This window comes from Cervus canadensis, chromosome 18, assembly GCF_019320065.1.
Source record: "Cervus canadensis isolate Bull #8, Minnesota chromosome 18, ASM1932006v1, whole genome shotgun sequence".
NCBI classification, from domain to species: Eukaryota; Metazoa; Chordata; class Mammalia; order Artiodactyla; family Cervidae; genus Cervus; species Cervus canadensis.
The window spans coordinates 15,081,844-15,104,243 of NC_057403.1; the positions used below are offsets into that span (position 1 = coordinate 15,081,844).

General features: G+C 43.9%; 1 protein-coding gene across 1 annotated transcript; it reads left to right on the forward strand.

The window, feature by feature from the left end:
* The first annotated feature begins 250 nt into the window (after nucleotides 1-250).
* LOC122420159 (zinc finger protein 420-like) lies at nucleotides 251-21,271 on the forward strand. The gene is given in 5 exon segments (XM_043434945.1): nucleotides 251-888; nucleotides 1,124-1,200; nucleotides 12,494-12,620; nucleotides 13,098-13,196; nucleotides 16,522-21,271. Coding segments are annotated over 4 exon segments (3,999 nt in total). The 5' UTR covers nucleotides 251-888; nucleotides 1,124-1,185; the 3' UTR covers nucleotides 20,280-21,271.
* The last annotated feature ends 1,129 nt before the right edge of the window (nucleotides 21,272-22,400 follow it).

The following is a 22,400-nucleotide window of genomic DNA, read 5'->3' on the forward strand; positions in this document are numbered from 1 at the left end:
TCTTTGGCCAATCATTCTAATTCAGAGTCTTTCCTGGTGGCGCACGCATCGCTCAGCCAAGATGGATGCTAGCAAGAGGGATTCTGGGAAGTGAACGGACAGGTAGTGTCTCCGCTCAATCTTTCCCGAACTCTTCCGGCTGGTGGTGGCCTATTAGTTCCGTATTCCTTATCAGGATCTCCTGCCATAAAACAACTCATGCAAATGGTTACTATGGTGCCTGGCCAGGGTGGGCGGTTTCAATCAGTGTGCTTCCCCTAACAGATGGACGGTGAGTTTGAACAAACTCCCGGAGATAGTGAAGGACAGGGAAGCCTGGAATGTTGCAGTCCATGGAGTTGCAAAGAGTCAGATTTGACTGAGAGTCTGAACGAAAAAACTGCTCTCTGTAATGCAAAAAGAAAGGAGAACTAGCGGGGGTGTTCTACAAAGAGAATGCCTGAAAGGTGAGCATCAAATACAGGATGTGATTAGCATATCCGGTTAGTCTTGATTATCAACTATGGGTCAGGAACAGAAAAAGTGAAGAAAGAGCCCAGAAAAGGGTGAGAGAAGCAAGAAAACGTTTCCTTCTTTTTTTTTTTACTGCATCAGTTGCAGGTTGCAGAGCTGAGTTGCTGCCTTTGAAGGTATTTTCTCAACAAGTGGATGGGGAGTTTGCAACATAAATCTGATGCCTAATGGGGGCCTGTAAGACTTCTAGTCCTGGAGGCCTTTTTGTTCCCAGTTTCTTATAGGCAAAACTCCAGCCCCCAGGACCTTCTCTTAGTTTGAAAGAGTTGCTAATCAGAGGAGGTAATGAAACCACCTGAGGCAAGATCAAAGGAGAAGAGGCTTGACAGGATTTGAAGACCAGATCACCGAAGACCCTTCACACGCCCTAATCTAGTCAGTAACTCCACCCTTTTGAAACTTTGCCGAGAATAAATACAAGACTGTTTCTGCCTTGATCCTCATCACCTACTCCTGCCTGACTATATGACTCTCCTACTCACCAGGGAGGGGGTTCAGTTCTTAAACCACTAGCCTACTGTGTTCCCCCTTTGCCTGGTAAAGTAACGCAGCCACTTTATTTCTCCTCCATAACTCTGTCTCTGTACTTCTGTTTGGCATTGGTGCACAGAGAGTCAAGATTTTGGCAAAAACATCCCCAAAGAAGAGGCAGAGCAGGAGGAAGAAGACGAAATGGCAGCTTCACAGGTAAATGTCCCATCCTGGGTCTGGGGCTGTGTCTGCTTTTCCTCCAGCAATGCCTGGACTGAGAACCTGCAAACCTTTATTCTCTGCTTCTAATTTTTCTGCTTGAGTGGTTTGTTATCATCTTCTTACTTTTTCCTTTTTTTATAAAAATATTTTTTATAAAATAGTGAAGACGGGCTGTTTAGACTGCTTTTCCCTATGACCCAGAGTTTGCTCTCCATTGTTTCTATCTTGGCTTTCTATAGAGCATGATGAATTTTCAACATGAATTAGTGATGGTCAGTGTTGAATATATTCCCTTTATGAGAGATCAACATGGGGAGGCACTGGTATCCGAGATTCTCACTAGGATGTGATTTGGTGTTGGGACCCTAGGGAGGTAGGAAAAATGCTGTGATGAGTCTACATGTGGATGCAATTCAGCTCTTTAGAGCAGGAGTAAGAAAATGCCCTTGGAACTCAGTGGTCCAGAATTTTTCAGAAAATTTTCAGAAATAAAAACAGGAGGAGACTGTAAGGTACAGTTCCGGCGAGGCAGAAAAGGAAAGACGACCTCAACAGAAGTAGGTTACCTTTATTCAGGCAAGGAGGGGCGACAGTCAGCCTAATGACCAGGCTGAGCGCCGAAAGGGATCAGGGAGGCTTCATACTTATAGGGAGGTTTGTGGAAGCGATAAGGGAAACGTCAATCAGGCGGGATATTTTGAGTATTCTTTTGTTGAGATGACACTTGTAGTTGGGCAGGGGGTGATAAGTCTTCTGGGTGGGTGTAGGGGGTGGTAGGTTTCCGGACAGGGGGTGATAAGTCTCAGATAGATGCAGCTGGCCTGGAGCATCAGGATGGAACTAAAGTTATGCTTTGTTTTCTCCGAAGTTAGATGATTCAGCAAGGGGCCTTTGAGACTGTTGTTCTCTTTTCTAGGCCCAAAAGACTCCTTCATTCCAGACCCTGAAATCATAAAAAAAAGGGGAAAAGGGCGCCGTATCTCTCTGGCTACTTCCTGCTGGATAGGGGCAACGGTTTTGGGTCTGGAATGGAGGATCATCCTAGGGCCCACAGTCTCCTTTTTCTGAGCTTGAGGTGAGGCTCTCGAGAAGAAGAATGGTCTTGACCTGATCTTGAGAGATGGCCCGAATCCGTTCTTGGAGAAACCTTTGAAAGAGATTAAAGAGACAGGGTCCAAATAAGAGGAATAGAATGATAAGTACCAATGGTCCCAGGAAAGGGAGCAACCAAGGGAGTATCTGTTGGAACAGGTTTTGGGGAATGTAAAGGTTTTGTAACTCTTTTCTGCGGCATTCAATTCTGTCTCTAAGTTCTTTGACTCGGCCCTGGACTATGCTCGTTTCATTAACAAAATAACAGCAGTTCTCTCCCAGGAAAAGGCAGGTCCCTCCCTTTTCAGCAGTGAGAAGGTCCAGGGCTCGCCTATTTTGTAGGGCCACAGAAGCTAATGAGTTAATTTGTTTTTGGATTGAAACGAAGGACTCTACTACCTGCTCCATGTCTTCATTAAGTTCTTGGGACAGCTTGTAATAGAAATGGGCAGAGGTCGAGATGCCTTCAATCCCGGTGCCTAGGGCTGCTGCTATGCCAGTCCCATCAGGAGGGGGGCTATGACAGCTCGTCTTTTTCTGTGGGAAAGTTCCCCTTGGGGGTAAACTATTTGTTCTATCTCTTCCTCTTTGAGGAATGTTAGGCCTGGGGTCAGGAAGACCAAGATGCAGGGTCCAGGGGGGTCTAAGGGGAGGCATGAATATGCATAGGTCCCACAGAGAATGAAGATTCCTGGATTGGTGCAATTATTTGTGCTGTTCCAGAGAACCCAAGTGGAACAGAAGGAGGGAGCGGAGTTTGTAAGACCAGTGTAGTTGGGACTAGAGTAGTTAATACAGGTTAGGTTTGAAGAGGCTGAGAGTGGGACATTGTCAGAGACTGGCCCAATGAGTTGTGTAGTTTTCTGTTGGGAAGGGGAGGTACAGTTGCCCTGTGACAGCCAGGTTGAGGGTAAGGGAATTGCTATGTGTGGTGAGGGAGACAGTGACATGCATATTCAACACTGTGTGTTGTGTGTACTGGAAGAATTGGAAGGAAGAGTTGAGAAGGCGAGTAAGGTGTTGGTTGCCAGAGGGAGGTTTTAGGAGAGGCCATAATTGGGAAAGGAGGTCTAGGCGTTTGTAAGGCTCAGGGGTCGCCTGTAACTGGGGAATTATGTTCTTTATAACTTGTTCTTGTTTCTTTTCCCGATTTTGATCTAGTACCCCACCCCCGTCTGAGTACCCCCAGTGGGTAATGGGATAAAAACATATGTTTCTTCCATTTGGCTTATGGCAGGTACTCATGAAACTCCCTCTCTTTTGTATTTTGACAGTGAGTAGGGATTTGGACTTCCTGCCCCCGAGGTTCATGGTGCATGGTTTTGGAGCTGTATTATAACATGAGGAATGTACATAGGAATAAATGTCTGAGCAGGGGCAGGGAGTGGCCAGAAGGCTGGGGAGTGCAGCAAGGATAAGGAGCAGAGGAGTCATGGGCTGTTAGTTAGGCAGTGCAGAGGAAATAGCGCCCTAGGAGCAGAACACAGCCAGCAACGTAGGCGATACCCACGGAAAGACGAAGGATAGGTGGCCAGTCTTGAGGGGAGCCAGTTACTAGGCCTATAGCAAGGATTAAGATTAGGAGTGCAGTTATGGTTAGAGAGACAGGGAGAGGCCAGTCAGGGCGAGGGGCAGAAGGCCCCAAGTTGGTGGTTGTTTGAATCTGAGGAGGAACAGTGCTCATTAGGATGTAGAATGATGTAGAGAATGAGAGTAAAGAAATCCATTTCGTCTGGAGTCAGGTTGTAGAAGGTTCCCTGGAGCCACAGTTGAGACACCAGTGTAGTCAGGTCTTTGAAGGAAGTTCCTGTTGGGGCGCTGATCCAGAGGTCTTGTAGTAGTTGGGTCAGGAACAGTTGTAGGTTGAAGAGAGTCCAGGTCATTCAGTGTCCTCTCCGATGGTTGACAGGGGTTGTGGCCGGGTGAATTTTAAGGAGGTGGGTCCTGTGAGGGAGACCTGATAGGTGTCATTTAAGGAGGGCAGCGCAGGATTGGAGGTGACCCGTTTTAGACGAGAGAGGTGTACCCAGGAGGTGACCTTTTCGAGTTTAGCTGCAGTTGGGGTAAGGAGGATGACTTTGAATGGTCCCTGCCACTTTGGGGTTAGGTCACCCTGGGGATTATCAGACAGATAGACCATGTCCCCAATTTGTAAAGGGGGGCAGGGAGGCTTGGGGGCCAGGGGCAGGCAGATTGTGGTTGACGTCTCTCCAGAGGGCATTGCGGAGTTGCGCCGGCAGAGGGGAGTGTAGGAAGCTTGGTGTGGGAGGAGGTTCGGGGGGAGTCCAGGAGGGAGCATGGGCCTTCCACACATCACCTCAAAGGGGCTCAGCCCCCCGGGCTTTCTGGGCAAAGCCCGTATTCTGAGGAGAACAATTGGTAAAAGTTTAGTCCAATCCAGGTGTACCTCGAGGGTTAATTTGGCAAGGGTTTCTTTGATTATTCTATTCATCCTTTCTACCTTTCCTGAGGACTGGGGACGGTATGGAATGTGAAATTTCCAGGGTATCTGTAAGAATTGGACAAGTTGTTGGGTGCCCTTGGATGTAAATTCTGGGCCATTATCAGACTGTAGTGATGAAGGCAGCCCAAACCCGGGGATAATTTCTGTGAGGAGGATTTGGGCCACTGTGTGGGCTCTTTTGTTTGTAGTGGGAAATGCTTCTACCCATCCCGAAAAGGTGTCCACAAGGACTAGTAGGTATCTGACTCTCCGGACCCGGTGCATATGAGTAAAGTCTATCTGCCAATCCTGTGCTGGGAGGCTGCCTCGCATTTGATGGGTTGGAAAGGATGTCGGTTTAAGGTTGGAATTGGGGTTAGTACGTTGACATGTTTGACAGGAGCGGGTAAGGTTATCTAAATATTGTTGGTCAGCATTGGATATGGGGAAGTGGTTACGAGGAACTGTTGGAGTGTCTTGGATGAGGGATGAAAAAGTGAGTGTAGATAAGACAGGATTTCTCTGGTGGTGGGAGGGTCAGGTGGAGTCAAAGATAAGATGACAGGGGACTGGAGGGAAGGATGGGACAGGGCTATCTCTTTTGCCTTCTGGTCTGCAGCATTGTTGTAGGCTGATATGAGACTTCCCTTTTGATGTCCCCTACAGTGGAGGACTGCGACTTTGTTTGGTAAGAGTGCTGCCTGTAGAAGTTTGTGAATCAGGTCTGAATTAATAATAGGGGATCCCTTTTGGGTTAGGAAACCTCTTTCTCTCCATATTAGGATGTTTGAGTGAAGTATGTTATAGGCATATTTGGAGTCTGTGTGGATGTTAACACTTAGATTTTTAGCCAGAGTTAAAGCTCTGGTGAGAGCTATCAGTTCTGCCTGTTGGGAGGTGGTGTGAGGTGGCAGCGGTGAAGCTTCAATTGTCTGTGTTTTATGATTGTGACGAAAGTCCCCCTGGATGATGGCATATCCTGCTGCAAACGGTGGGGATTTTTGAGAGCTGCCATCAACGAACCAGTGTGGGGTGTCTGGGTCTGGGATAGGCTGATCTGTTACATGTTGGAAGGGGTTTTGGGTAAGATCTACTGTTAGGCTGCAGCTATGTAAGAGGGAGTCTGTTGTAGAGGACATGGGTAATAAGCTGGCGGGGTTAAGGGGAGAGCGGGGGGAGAATGAGAGCTGAGGGTCGAGGAGAAAGGCATGTAGGACCTGTACCCTGGAAGGGGGAAGGGAGAGGAAAGCCCAATGTGACAGTAAGTCTCAGAAGGTGTGTGGAGAACCGACTGTTAAAGGGGCATGTCTAGAGAGTTTATTTGCTTCGGGTACGAGGGCTGCGATAGCAGCCATGGCCTGTATGCAGGGAGGCCACCCCTTGGTCGCCATGTCCAGCTGTTTTGATAGATGGGTTATGGGAGCCCAGGTGTCTCCAGCCCGCTGACATAGAAGCCCCAGGGCCTGTCCTTGGTTGGAATGTGCAAAGAGAAAGAATGGTCTGGTGTGATCTGGCAGGTGGAGAGTTGGCACTCGGAGGAGGCTCTGGGTGAGTAGGCGAAGAGGATTGGCCAGCGAGGAACGATTAAAGAGGGGCTCATCTAGACATCCTTTAGTTGCCTCATAGAGCGGCTTTGCAATGAGGGAGAAGTTGGGGATCCAGATATGGAAAAAATTTAGGAGGCCGAGGATAGACAGGAGTTCCCTTTTTGTTTTTGGAAGTGGACAGTTAATTAAGGCCTGGATTCTATCTGGGGGAATAGTTATTTGTTGATGGGATATGGAAAGTCCCAGGTAGGTGACTTTTGTCTGGACTATTTGGGCCTTAGATTGGGATACCCGATAACCCCAGGATCCCAGGGCCCCAAGGAGTTTGGCAGTATGTTGGAGGCAGAGTTTTCGGGTTGAGCTACAAAGGAGGAGGTCATCTACGTATTGGAGGAGATGACTCGGGGCTAGGTTGAGAGTCTGTAGGTCCTTTTGTAAAGCCTGTCCAAAAAAGTGGGGACTGTCTCTAAACCCCTGGGGGAGAACTGTCCATGTTAGCTGTTGGGAAATGTGAGTCTCGGGGTCTTGCCAGGTGAAGGCGAAAAGAGGATGGGAGAGGGGGTGGAAGGGGATGGTGAAAAAAGCGTCTTTGAGATCTAATACTGTGAAGTGGGTTGCAGTCGGGGGTATGGTAGACAGAAGGGTGTAAGGGTCAGGGACTACTGGGAATGTCAGCATAATAGCCTCATTGATTTTTCTCAGGTCCTGGACCAGTCTCCAAGAGTTTTGTCCCTTTCTTACTGCCAGAATAGGGATGTTGTGTGGTGAATGGGTAGGAATTAGGATAGAGGCTTGAAGAAGACGGTCTATGATAGGCTTAAGTCCCTTGTGGGCCTCTGGGGTGAGAGAATACTGTTGTTGGGTGATTATAGTCGAGGGGTCTTTTAGGATAGTGTGGACTGGGGGATGATGTTTGGCTATGGATGGGTGATCAGTGTCCCAGACTTGGGGGTCTAAGGCAGGTAGATCCAAGGGAAGGTCAGGGGTGAGGGATAGGGACTGTCCAGGTGCCATTTGCATGCAGAATATAGAGACTGTATCGAGGGTGGGTATGGTAATAAAGACCCCCAATTTGGATAACAAATCTCTCCCTAGAAGTGCCATTGGGCACTGAGGCATTATGAGGAATGAGTGTATAAGGGTTGATTTTCCAAATTGACAGAGTAATGGAGGACTGATTTTTGGCCTTAGGGGAACTCCAGAGACCCCCTTGATTGTGATTTCTGAGTCTTGAGTTGGGCCAGAGTAGGAAGTTAAGAGAGAGAAAGTGGCTCCAGTGTCTATTATAAAAGAGGTCTTTTTTCCGGCCACTACCCCGTCTACCCTAAGTTCCGAGCTCGTGTTCAGGACACGGGCTGGGGAGCTGGAACCCGGGCCCCATCATTGGAACAATTCTTGTAGAGTTGGGCTGGGGTTCTGGGGAGAAGTGGGGATCTCCTCAGATGTGCCAGGGCGTCCCTGTGGACATTCCACTCTCCAGGTCTGGGAGGTGGGGACCTCCCCAGGGGTGCCAGGGCACTCCCGGGGACAGTCCATCTTCCAGTGTCCCCATTGGCCACAGGTTGGGCATGCCTTTGCCCAGTGTCCTGACTGGTTGCATCGGAAGCAGGGTCCTGGGGGAGTCTTAAGACCCGTTCTGGGATGACTTGGGCCAGGCTGATCTCTTTCTTTAATTGCTGCTGCCAAAAGGGCATATTTAGCTTTTCTCTCACGTTCTTTTTCTCTCTTAGCCTCCTCCTCTCTATTATTGAACACCTTGAAGGCTACTTCTAGAAGGTCCCTCTGGGGGGTCTCAGGGCCCTTTTCTAGTTGGCGAAGCTTGCGTCTGATGTCAGGGGCAGATTGGCTGATGAACTGAACATGAAGGTACAGTAACCCAGCAGGGGTAGTGATATCTAGGTTGGCATACTTTTGGACTGCCTCTGTGAGGCGTGCCAAGAATAAGGCTGGATTTTCGTCTGCCCCTTGGGTGACTTCCCTGACTCTATCATAATTGACATGGATATGAGTATTTTTCTGCATTCCTTTTAGAATGCAGGTGATCATATGATTGAGTCTCCTGATACCTGGGTCACCGGGCTGGTAAATCCAGTGGGGATCTAACTGAGGCACCGCCTCATCAGCAACTGGGCTGTCCCGGTCTTGGTTATATATAAATGATCAGCATGGGCTTTTGCCGCTTGCCAGATACGGTCTTTTTCATCTGGGGTGAGAGTGGCATTTAGGATATAATATACCTCACTCCATGTGAGGTTATAGGCCTGGGAGAGTCTCAGGAATTCTTTTCTGTATCTGGTAGGATTTTCAGAAAATGATCCTAACTTTTCTTCTATCTGGCTCATATCTGACAATGAAAATGGCACATGGACTCGGGTGGGGCCCTCTGGTCCTGCGACCTCTCTCAGGGGAAACATGTGCTGGGTACTTGACCGTGTGGCAGGTGGGGAAGGAAGCGGGGAGGGGGAGTCAGGAGAGGTTTCAGTGCCAGTAGGTGAGTTGGATGAAGGGGAAGGAGAGGGGCGGCGGGGTGGCGGGTAGGGAGGGGGCTCGTCCGCGGGGTCGAACTCTGGGGGTGCAGAAGGTTGCGGTCTGTGGTTAGTTGAGGAAGAAGAGCCCTTTTGCTTGGGAGGCAAGGTGCATAGAAGGACCTCGTGGGTGGAGCAGGCCTGGCATAGGGAGGGCCTACTCCGAAGGGCCCAAAAGGCTTGGGCATAGGGGATCTCCGACCACTTGCCTTTCTGTTTAAGGAAGTCAGTGAGATTTTGGAGAATGTTAAAGTCAAATGTGCCGACCTCAGGCCAGAGGTCTTGATTGTCTAATTGATATTGAGGCCAAATCTGTGTACAGAGTTGCTTTAAGAGGTTAGCTTTGAGTTCAGTGACTGAGAGTGGTTTGAGATTTTTGAGAACACAGGCCAGAGGGGAATCTTTCGGGACAGATTGGCCAGGCCCCATAATTGAAAGGCAAGCAGAGGCTCCTATTGGGAACTTGAGTCGTCACCCGCAGTCGCAATAGGAGTTATGAGAAGAGAGCTGTGTCGAGGTGGAGCGTCCCCCACAGTCGCCCACAGAGTGGCCCTGGGCCGGGGGTCCCTGGGACCCTGAGAGGACTGAATTCTAGGGTGCCTCTAGAACTCCGTCCGGATTGGATCTTACCTTCATCTAGGGGCCGGCTTGAGTGGGGTGTTGCATGTAGAGCGGTCGAATGGCAAGAGGTCCCTATTCTGGAGGTCGTCAGAGAGAGAGAGAAAAGGGGGTAAAGCCGAGGCCTGGGGGTACGCAAATCATCAATAAAGCCTTAGCACAAGACTTGCTCCCCGAGGGGAACTTAAGAGCCCTGGCAGAGAAGTGAGCTCGGAGGATGTTTGCGCTCCCAGACTCCGGGGAAAAGGGGAAAACAGTGAGAGGGAGGGAGAGTGAGAGAGAGTGAGACGAGTGCCTCGCCCCCTCCCTGGTTTCGGCACCAAAAATGTAAGCTACAGTTCCGGCGAGGCAGAAAAGGAAAGACGACCTCAACAGAAGTAGGTTACCTTTATTCAGGCAAGGAGGGGCGACAGTCAGCCTAATGACCAGGCTGAGCGCCGAAAGGGATCAGGGAGGCTTCATACTTATAGGGAGGTTTGTGGAAGCGATAAGGGAAACGTCAATCAGGCGGGATATTTTGAGTATTCTTTTGTTGAGATGACACTTGTAGTTGGGCAGGGGGTGATAAGTCTTCTGGGCGGGTGTAGGGGGTGGTAGGTTTCCGGACAGAGGGTGATAAGTCCCAGATAGATGCAGCTGGCCTGGAGCATCAGGATGGAACTAAAGTTATGCTTTGTTTTCTCCGAAGTTAGATGATTCAGCAAGGGGCCTTTGAGACTGTTGTTCTCTTTTCTAGGCCCAAAAGACTCCTTCAGAGACCATCCTGTATATTGATAAGAAAGACATACTAATTAAATGTACTATTAGGCTACAGATCAGGGAAGGTATATATGAAGTGAAATTTGCTTAAAACTGACATTTTTTCATGATAGATTCAGATCATGGTTTCCATAATTTTGTCAAAATACCGGGCAATTATAATGCATTCTTCCATGTACTTCTTACCCCGTGACCTCAGAGGTTCACTGGTTCAGGTGCTGCTGTGAGATTCCCACACTATGAAGTTCATAGCGTTTCCTGTCTTGTCCACCAAAGACGCACAATGTGAGAGTTGCGAGTTAAGTTTTATTTAGGACAAAATGAGAAGTGCCGCTATCTCTCAGAAATAGCTCTGAGAGACCACTCCAAAGAGGCAGTGGGGAAAGGTCAATATAGAAGATTGTGCTGAAGGAGGAGTTCAGTTCAATCAAGCACGCATTTTACAAAAGATTTTCTGCTAGTCACCAGGAGCTGCTGTCTGCATGAAGGGATTTAATGCTTTTACTGCTTTTCTAGATAAGAGGAGAAGCAAGGGATCAGTTCCTGAAAATATCTAACTCTCTAAAGACTTGTTGCACTAGTTTTCTGGAGCACAGAGTATTGGGACTGTCAGCTGCAGCAGCACAAAAAGAAAGTAAAAGTGAAGTGCTCAGTTGTGTTAACTCTTTGAGATCCTATGGACTGTGGCCTACCAGGCTCCCCCTCCGTCCATGGGATTTTCCAGGCAAGAATACTGGAGTGGGTTGCCACTTTCTTCTCCAGGGGATCTGCCCAACCCAGGGATCAAACTCAGGTCTCCCACATTGTATGCAGACTCTTTACCCTCTGAGCCACCAGGGAATCCACACAGACAGATGCAAATACCCTTGTTGTTGTTGTTCAGTTGCTGGTAAATGCTCTTGATAAGTGCCAATTTGTACTTGACAGGCTTTAACAAGGGTCTTAGAACAAAGAATTGAGGAATGTGCCTAAACTACCACAGTTAATGAAGAAAATCCATATGCTCTTAGTTTCTCTTTGCTTTGGAAAATGAACACTCTTGTGTTTGAGAGGCTGGGTTTTGGGAGCGGGGGTTTTTGTCACTCAAGTCCAGGTCTGATTGTTTCCAGTACACGCCAACCCTTCACATCACAAACATAGTCTCATCATATTTTTGTACTTTCCAAAATGTTTATAAGAATCATATTAGTGCTAATCCATGTTCAAATAAAACTGTGCAAATGATACAGATTTTCAGTAAATTAAAAAATTCAGAACCAGAGCTCTTTTTTATTTTATATCATTGTGTATATCTGTACTCTCATGTATTTACAAAAATAAAAAGAATATCATCCTCATAGATAGGTATACTGTTAATAAGTTAAAAATTATCCTGATTTTATTGACATGAAAAGTTTTCTCTCTTACTCTTAATAAGTATATAGTCACATTTTAGAACATGTCTGTATGCATGGACATGTTAATATAATTTGATCAATTACTTTTCTTGTTTTTTACATTCTTCACAATTAGAGAAACTTCTATAAATTTTCACTAGAGTTGTCCTTGTGTTTTTGACTGTGTTTTATTAGTTAAAGTCTAGAGTACATACATGATTTAAGCTCTGCCATTTAACAGATGTCTGTTAAATATTGCAGAAAGGTGGAACCGCAATATTACTGACTTTAAATGACTTTTGTTGTACCTTCAAGACTCTGTAAAAGATGCTAGAAAGATATATGAGATATATGGTATATACTAAATTGTTGCTGTTCAGCCTACCATCCTATTAGACCTGGAAAAATCTGTAAAACACTTAAAGTTCAAAGTCAAGTATGGATTCTTCCCTTACTATTCTACTTCATTGCTGTTCAAAATGGTCATTCATGGAGTAAAACTTTCAACATAACTAGTGAAAATAAGCTCGTTAAAATCTGGCACATTGCTTCCCCCCCACCCCACCCCCCGAACTCTTGGATCAGAATCTGCTTTTTAAAAAAATCTGCTTTCTTGTTTCTTTGATAAACAATTTATCCTGGGTCACACGAGTGCAACACTCAAAAATAAATCTTCCAATGTTGATCTAATTATTTTATGATTTCTCTTCCAGATCAGAATAGTTTCTGAAATGTTTTGTGGATCATATCTCATTCTCTTTTCTTGGGTTTGGAAATATGGTAGAAAATATTCCTGTGTAAAAATTGCATTATTGTGTTATACCAGCCACTCTCCTAGAAACCAGTGCTCCAAACCTGGTGTTTTCATCTTGGGTCACATAAGGAAGTCTTCCCATGGCCCCATGGCATCTGTACTTTGTATTTCAGGGACAGCTGACATTCCAGGATGTGGCCATAGACTTCACCCAAGAGGAGTGGGAATGCCTGGACCTCGGTCAGCGGGAATTGTACAGGGATGTGATGTTAGAGAACTACAGGAACCTGGCCTCCTTGGGTGAGGACAGCTGCCTTCCAGAATCCCTTATCTGGGTTTTGGTTCCGTCATTTCTAAAATGTCTTCTGAAATCTTCTTTCCACAATAGTTTCAGATCCCTGCTTTCTAGGGGAAAATGGAGTTTAGAAAAAAGGCTTTATGATGATTCAATATGATTGTAACCTTTTGCTTCCTTGATGTAGTCTGCCTCCTTCATTCTAGCTTAATGGTAATTGTATAAGTTTCATAGTATTAAATAGTAGTACCCTCCTCTTCAAATCACATGTCCACTACTTACTTTTGCCTTAGTAGTACTTGACCAGAATCTCAGGATCTGTTCTTTATGTATTTGTTAGTGTTGTAAAGCTGCTTTCAGTAAAGTATTTGGGGAAATCATTCTCTAGGCTGTATTAAGCACACCTTCTCTTCTCACCAATATGTATTATATTGGAAACTGATGAATCTTCTAGCAAAACAAATATTTCTTTTTCTGATAAGCAGGTTTTGTGGTCTCTAAGCCAGACCTGGTCACCTTTCTGGAGCAAATGAAGGATCCCAGGAATATAAGGAGAGTCGAGAGAACAGCCATATACACAGGTATGTGTGAATACATGGGGCCGATGACTCAGGTGAGAGGTCCAAGGATCAGTGAGGAAATCATCCTTTGTCATGAGGTTTGGGAAGATCTGCTTCAGTGGAAATGATTTGGAGAATTATGGGTTTATTTATGTTGCTGTGATAGACGGATATCACCTGCCCCATTCTGTCTGTTGAATCATTCCTGAATTCATCTCCAGTGATTAGTTTTCTCATTCACAGTGAGAACTAAACTTCTCTTCTTGGTCTGTGACAACCTGCATGAATTGACAGCTGCTTGATTTCTTAGGGGTCATAGGAAATCTCTGCACATTTCTGAATAACTCTATGACACTCCTTTGAAAGTTTGTTTCTCCTCTTTGAGACAAAATTGTGTGAATGGAGTTGTAGACACACTGCCAAAATTCTAGGAATATTGGGTACAGATTTTGCTTATGACTTATAATTTCTAAAACACTGAAAGCTACAAATATGACCTTATAAAATTTAAACTCAAATAATTTCACTGCATGAAGCAAAACCTCCCTAAAATGAAAGAATGCAAATCTCAGGCTTACTTCAAAGTCTCTTTTCTTTATATGAACTCATGTTAAATATGTTAAGTGTATTTGCCACAATTCCTCAATGCTGAAATAATTTAATATGTTCAATTAACTGAAAGAATTTTCAAATAACTTGGCATAAGGACATTTTCTACCATATTTTTAATGGTTGTTGCAAACTATTATAATTTGTAGATTATATAAAGAAATCTTTTTAAAATAGTCTTATTGGGGTATAGCTGTTCTACAATGTTGTGCTGCTATACAGCAAAGATAATTACATATATATACATTATATATATATATATATATATCCACTCTTTTTTAGATTTCTTTCCCAGTTAGATCTCCACAGACCACTGAATAGAGTTCCAACCATATTTTTAAAGATTCATTTCTTATTTAATTTCTTAAGAACTACTACTTTATTAAGTTTACCCTGTTTCTTATCAGCTTCCCCAAACTTTGTCCTGTATGTCATCACTTTTTTTTTCTTCAACTAAGACAGCAAAAGAGACTATTTACTGTACGTGTATTACATTTGGTGACAACTGAGAACATAATTAGTCCAGAATGCCAGAGATCCAGGACCAAGAACCAGAAATGAAAGTGTTAGTCACTCAGTCATGTGCAACTCTTTGCAACCCCATGGACTGCATGTTGACAGGCTCCGCTGTCCATGGGATTCTCCAGGCAAGATACTGGAATAGGTTGCCATGTCCTTCATGTCATCACTTTCTGATTAGATCTACATCAATATCATTTATTTTTAGATAGAAACATCTAATAAAACATACTCAAATAAAAACACATGTGGTAAGAAGTGGCCTAAAGAATTGAAGGAATCTAGTATGTCTGAAAATGTTTGGTGTCTCCATTTAATATGACTTAAAGCAAAAACTAATCATTAGATTGCCTCTCTCCTCTTCATTTAGTGGTTCTTGTAGCTTTTTATCTTGCTCCTTCCTCTACACCATACTTCTTTGTCCTCTCATTTTGTCACATTTTCTATGTTCGTGGTTTCCGTTCTGCAGGCTGCAGGATCCTTGTTGCTCTTGATCTGGTGTGTATCCCCTGGGGGTGAGGTTGGTCAAGAGACTTGTGCCCTATCCCCTTGAAGGGGATTTTGTTTGCTGTTATTGTGACCAGAGCCTGCGCTGGATATTGAGGGGAACTTCCCCTTTGCTCTGTGGTTGTCACTGCCCTGTCTGTGGTGGGGTCTGCTCCCTGGTTGGTGGAACAGAGCCCCTGGATCTGTTTCGGTGATTCTGATCTGTGTGGAGGCAGGTGGGATTGGAGCACACCCCCGGGAGAGAAGCCCCTGAGGATTGCTGCTCTGGGGATGTTCCCCTCAGGGAGTGTTCTGTGCGTCACCTTCATGCCTTGTGCGAGCTCTCATGTGACCCTGGTTGGCACTGTGCTTGGCCCCACCTTAACCATGGGCGTGATGGCACATGGCCCTGGTGCCTCTCAGATATTATTTTCACAAGGTCACCAGCATAGATCCCCTGAATTCAGATCCCAGAATTGCATTCATCATGGAACTGGACCCGCTGTGGTGCAATGGGGGCAGCTCAGACTCTGGCCTGGCCCTGCCTCCTAGTGTACCTGTATAAAGGCTACGGCTGCTAAAGCTACACCTGCCGTGACTGGGGGAGCCCTGGTTGTCCATTCAGATGCTCTGTACGGGCTGAAGTTACAAAGCCATTTGTGGGTATAAAAGCAAATGGTTTGTGTAGCTGATACAAGAGATTTCAGCTTTTTTTCCTTACCCTGGGGTTCAGCTGTGCTTTCCCTCCATGTGTACAATTGGCCCACTACACATGGCTGTTCCTAAGGCTGTCCCAGAGCACAGGAGTCTGATATGTGGAGGAAATACATGGTAGAAGATAGTGGCTGGGGGCTCAATAGAGCCCACCTCAGTGGGAGCCCTTCCTAGTGCCTGGTGAGCAGGGGCCAGCACAGGAGAAGAGAGGCTGCAATGGGCTTCTTCTTTGGGCATCACCCAGTAATGGTGCTCTGTTCTATGGTGGTTCAGGCTTCCTCCACATGCATTCCCATGTGTAGACTTCCTCTCTCCCTCCCGTCCCCCCAGGATGTCTCCTCACAGCCCACAGCAGTCCTCTGCCTGGGTCTGCTCTCCAAACCCTGCATTCCAGCACCCAGCCCTTGTCTGCAGTGGTGGACACCCTCTCAGGCTGGGTGGGCAGGGCAGGGGGCAGGACCCTGTGTAGAGGTCTCACTCTGTCCTGCTGCCTCTGACTCTTGCAGTGTTCTCTTCCCACAGAAAATGAGGCTCCTCTTCTGTCTGTCCCAACTGGGCTCCCCCCCAGTGAGGAGCTTCCCCAGATATGGAGACCTCTCCTCTCTCCTTGTCCCCGCCCGAGTTGGAGGTCCCATCCCACTTCTTTCCTGTTTCTTTCCCTTGCTTTCTCTTGTCCTACTTGACAAAGCAGAAATTGTTCTTGTTCCCATTCTTGTTCTTTTCGATTTCCAAGGGCCTCTGCTACTGTTCAGCTGGACTTTGTGCATATTGTTCCATTTCTGAGGCATCCTTGATGTGATTGTGGAGAGAGATGAACTCCATGTCTGCCTAGTCTTCTGGCATCTTGATCCTTCCATCTCTATTTTATTTTTATTATATCCTTTGCCATTGATATTGCTCTATTACATATATGCTTTTAATTTCTAAACAAGTGAAGGGTTCATCAATTTTCTCTAAATCTTTAAGGATGTTCACTGAGAATAGTAGGTAAAATTACTTATTATTTGGTGTCTTTCAGCTATGTCTCCACAAGATACCCAGAATTTGATGCCAAAAAATCCAGGGTTAGAAGATTTCTTCCCAAAAGCAAACCTACAAATATATGAAAGATTTCACCTCAGAAACTTACATTTAATGAAAAACTGGGAATATACAAGGGCATGTGAAAGACAGAGAGGATGTTTATATGCACATAAAGAAATTGAGACAGCTACACATAATATGAACATTACTGCAGAAACATATGAGCAACATGAGTCAAATTGGGAAAAATACCAATTTCAGTCTTCAACATCTGCCAAGAAGTATAAGATTTTAAGAAAAGATTTACATCATTTTTTGAAACATGCATGTTCTCTGAAAGGAAACGTGGAAAATTTGGAAGGTAATCTAGTCTCTATTGCAAATACTTGTTCAAAAAATTCTCAATATAGACTTAGATTAAACAAACATTCAAGCATGTCTGAGCACCAGAAATTTAACAATGAGGGGGAAGACTCACAATATAATCAATTTGAGGGATCCGTGAGCAGGGGGTCATTATTCTTCCCCCAACAGATATTTTTTCTCCATTCCAAGATGTATAATGTTGATAATAATGGAAGAGATATAATCCAACCATCAATGTTCAATACATATCATGATATGGTTAATACAGAACAACTTTCCATGTGTAATGAAATGAGTCAGGCCTTAAGTGAGTGCTCCAGCCCCAGTAATTACAAGAGTATTTATGATGGAGTGAGAGGGTATTCAGGCAATGAAACTGGGTATAAAGTTGAACAAGACTCAGACCTTATGAAACATCAGGGACCTGAATCTTCAGAGAAGGATTCTAAAAGTAATAAATGTAGAAATACCTTTTATCAGATACCAGGTCTCCCTCTATGTAAGAGTACTCATACTGGAATGAAGACTTATAACTGTAGTGAATATGGTAAAAATTTTAATCAGTCTTCAGAACTTATTCAAGAGCAGACTATTCAGAATCCACAGAAAGAAAAAAAGTATAATAAATGTGGGGAAGTCTTTAGTAAGTCATCCAATCTAAATAAACATAGGAAAATCCATACAGAAAGGAAATCTTCCAAATGTACAGAACGTAGCGAAGCGTTTATCCATCACCCACTTCTTACTCAACATCAACGAATTCATACTGGAGAGAAACCTTATAAATGTACAGAATGTCGCAAAACCTTTAATCACAACTCACATCTTACTCAACATCAGCGAATTCATACTGGAGAGAAGCCTTATAAATGTAAAGATTGTGGCAAAGCCTTTATCCGATGCTCACAACTTACTCAACATCAGCGAATTCATAGTGGAGAGAAACCTTATAAATGTAAAGACTGTGACAAAGCCTTTATCCTATGCTCACAACTTACTCGACATCAGCAAATTCATAGTGGAGAGAAACCTTATAAATGTAAAGATTGTGGCAAAGCCTTTATCCGATGTTCATATCTTATTCAACATCAGCGAATTCATAGTGGAGAGAAACCTTATAAATGTAAAGACTGTGACAAAGCCTTTCTCCGATGCTCACATCTTTCTCGACATCAGCGAATTCATACTGGAGAGAAACCTTATAAATGTAAAGACTGTGACAAAGCCTTTCTCCGATGCTCACATCTTTCTCAACATCAGCGAACTCATACTGGAGAGAAACCTTATAAATGTAAAGACTGTGACAAAGCCTTTATCCGATGCTCACAACTTACTCAACATCAGCAAATTCACACTAGGGAGAGACCTAATCATTTTACAGAACGTGGCCAAATCTTTATTTGGAGTTCAACTTTAACTGAACATCAGCAAATCCATACTGGGGAGAGACCATATAAATGTACAGAATGTGGCAAAGCCTTTAATCGGAACTCAAGTCTTACTCAACATCAGCGAATTCATACTGGAGAGAAGCCTTATAAATGTAAAGATTGTGGCAAAGCCTTTATCCGATGTTCAAGTCTTACTCAACATCAGCGAATTCATAGTGGAGAGAAACCTTATAAATGTAAAGACTGTGACAAAGCCTTTATCCTATGCTCACATCTTTCTCGACATCAGCGAATTCATACTGGAGAGAAACCTTATAAATGTAAAGACTGTGACAAAGCCTTTACCCGATGCTCACATCTTTCTCAACATCAGCGAATTCATACTGGAGAGAAACCTTATAAATGTAAAGACTGTGACAAAGCCTTTATCCGATACTCACATCTTTCTCGACATCAGCAAATTCATACTGGAGAGAAACCTTATAAATGTAAAGACTGTGACAAAGCCTTTATCCAATGCTCACAACTTACTCGACATCAGCAAATTCACACTAGGGAGAGACCTAATCATTTTACAGAACGTGGCCAAATCTTTATTTGGAGTTCAACTTTAACTGAACATCATCGAATCCATGCTGGGGAGGAACCACACAAATGTAAAGAATGTGGCAAAACCTTTATTACAAGTTCATATCTTACTAAACATCAGCAAATCCATACTGGGGAGAGACCATATAAATGTACAGAATGTGGCAAAGCCTTTAATCGGAACTCAAGTCTTACTCAACATCAGCGAATTCATACTGGAGAGAAGCCTTATAAATGTAAAGATTGTGGCAAAGCCTTTATCCGATGTTCAAGTCTTACTCAACATCAGCGAATTCATAGTGGAGAGAAACCTTATAAATGTAAAGACTGTGACAAAGCCTTTATCCTATGCTCACATCTTTCTCGACATCAGCGAATTCATACTGGAGAGAAACCTTATAAATGTAAAGACTGTGACAAAGCCTTTATCCGATGCTCACATCTTTCTCAACATCAGCGAATTCATACTGGAGAGAAACCTTATAAATGTAAAGACTGTGACAAAGCCTTTATCCGATGCTCACATCTTTCTCGACATCAGCAAATTCATACTGGAGAGAAACCTTATAAATGTAAAGACTGTGACAAAGCCTTTATCCAATGCTCACAACTTACTCGACATCAGCAAATTCACACTAGGGAGAGACCTAATCATTTTACAGAACGTGGCCAAACCTTTATTCGGAGTTCAACTTTAACTGAACATCATTGAATCCATACTGGGGAGGAACCACACAAATGTAAAGAATGTGGCAAAACCTTTATTACAAGTTCATATCTTACTAAACATCAGCAAATCCATACTGGGGAGAGACCATATAAATGTACAGAATGTGGCAAAGCCTTTAATCGGAACTCAAGTCTTACTCGACATCAGCGAATTCATACTGGAGAGAAGCCTTATAAATGTAAAGATTGTGGCAAAGCCTTTATCCGATGTTCAAATCTTACTCAACATCAGCGAATTCATACTGGGGAGAGACCTTATTGTTGTACAGAATGTGGCCAAACCTTTATTCGGAGTTCAATTTTAACTGAACATCGCCGATTCCATACTGGGGAGAAACCATACAAATGTACAGAATGAGGCAAAGCCTTTTTTACGAGTTCAGATCTTACTAAACATCACTGAATTCATATGGGGTACAAACGCTATAAATGTACAGGGTGTGGCAAGGCCTTTATTAACAATTCTACTCTTATTAAACATCAGCGAATCCATACTGGGGAGAGACTGTATAAATGTACAGAATGTGGCAAAGCCTTTAATCGAAACTCAATTCTTACTACACATTTATGAGTTCATACTGGAAAGAAGCCTTATAAATGTACAGAATGTTGCAAAGCCTTTAGTCATAGTGGTTGGCTTACTAAACATCTGAGAACACACACTGGAGAGAAACCCTAGTAATGGAACAAGTGATGGGAGAGGTTTGCCCTAAACATGCATCAGAAAACACAAGTTTATACAAGAAACCTATGGAAAGGATGTCACAAATATGTAGAAAGGTATCTAATAAAAAAATCAAATCTAAATAAATATCAGAGACTGCATACTAGAAAGCATTTCATCAATCCTCTTTTCTGAAGTTTCTATAAAGGAGAATTACTGTAGAGAGCAATCCATAGTTAAAACACATAGAAAATGGATATATTAGCATGGATCATGAGATGAAGGTTGATGATTCAAAAGTTACAATTATTACCAATGTATCCTTGCTTATAATCACATGATTTTGAGATTATTTGAAAACCAAAATGAATGTAATTCAATGCTCAAATAATGCATAATGTTTTTCATTTCTAGTGTGAATGAAAACATAGGTTTTTGAGTTTATACTTCAAAGATTAGCCTTTTTATATTGTGTTGAAACCATTTCTATCTATTCTCCATTAGAAGATGGATACCATAATGTAAAATGGACAATGACCATCTAAATGGGGGTGTTTGTCATTGATGTGAAATATCCCTGGAGTTGCCATGATGTAAGTGATCATGGAATCTTTCCATGTATTAAGGTAAGACAGAAGTTGATTCTAAATTTTCAATAGTTATATCACTTGATTTGTAAGAAGAACACAATGACAGTTCACTGCAGTATTGATGTATCTTTATAATATCAACACAAGTCATGAACAGTACTTGACAATGTTGAAATAAAGACAGCTTCTGTGATAACCTAGAAATGTATTAGAAACCCTTCCTGGAAAAGGCATGTGATTAGTGTATATCACGTTTACTAAGTGTTTCCTAGGTTTTGTTTTATAAGCAATAAAAATCACAATCTTTACATCATTATATGAGAAAAATGAATATCTTTCTTTGTACTTCTCATCTGTATGTAATTTGTAAAAGGTTTTATTTCAACTATGTGTGAAATTAATACATGGTTAATAATAAAAGTGAATGGTTTTTAGTGTTTCAGTTGACTGTAATGAATGAAGTGTTTAACCTATCACCACCATTAACCTCTCCCACCTTATTTAAGGGTGTCGTGAAGAGACCATAAAAAAAGTATTTGGTAGCACAGAGAGATGGCACATGTGGAAATTAGTTCACTTGCTGGCTTTAAACGTTTCATACCTTCATATATTTTCCATTATTTCTATGTTGTATCTCCTCTCCCATTTTGTAGCTACTCAGACACTGTGATGATTCTAAAAGGAAGAATTATACAGAGTATTGTTGTATACAATACAGAGTTTTGATGACAGTTTCCCTGAGCTGCTCCTTGATTTTGCTGCCTTAGCATCTGTCTGGGAAGGAGGCAGCCTACAGGTCCTTGAACTCACACCAGCCAGTCCTGTGAGCACCTGCACTAGAAGGCCACCTTCCTCGAGATCAGCAGTCTTACTGAACCCCAGGTTCTACTCCACAGGCCCCCTTCAATGACACCCTCACAAAGCTCACCAGAATCCTGCTTATCTTGGTTTGAATGGAGAAATCCACACTCAGCCTGGGGAGCCCAGAGCACTTCACCCAGGGTCATGTACAAAGGCTGAACCCCAAGTACTTTCTCTGACTGATTCTAGCTTTGACATCTCTCAAAAATCCCCCCTTAAATCCTCCCTTACAGAGAGGTCTCAGGTGTGGTAAGTGTGAGGACTCGACCTCAGGACTCCTGAACGTGGGTTTGGGGGAAGAAACATCAGAAAAAACAGGGAACTTGGTAAAGACTCATTTCATGGCCCCACTGTAGACCTGCAGATTCATACCTTCTTAGAGTGGGGACCTGAATTCCAGGGGTTTCTATTCACTAAAATGGTTCAGAAAGAATCTTTAGCCAAGTGGTGTCCATCAGGATCACGTGACCAATGTTCAGCAATGACCTCCTCAGTGCCCTCCCCACAGAGTTCTCTTGGTCCTGTGGGAGCATCAGTGTGCTTTGTAGGAAGTGCTTCAGGGGATTCTAAGGGGAGGCCGGGGTTAAGGATGTGGCTCTTGGATGTGGCTGTCTCATTTGTAAGAGCTGAGGCCCGGCTTCAGTCCGTGGGGTTGATCTAGCTGGATTTGGACAGGGGAAGTCAG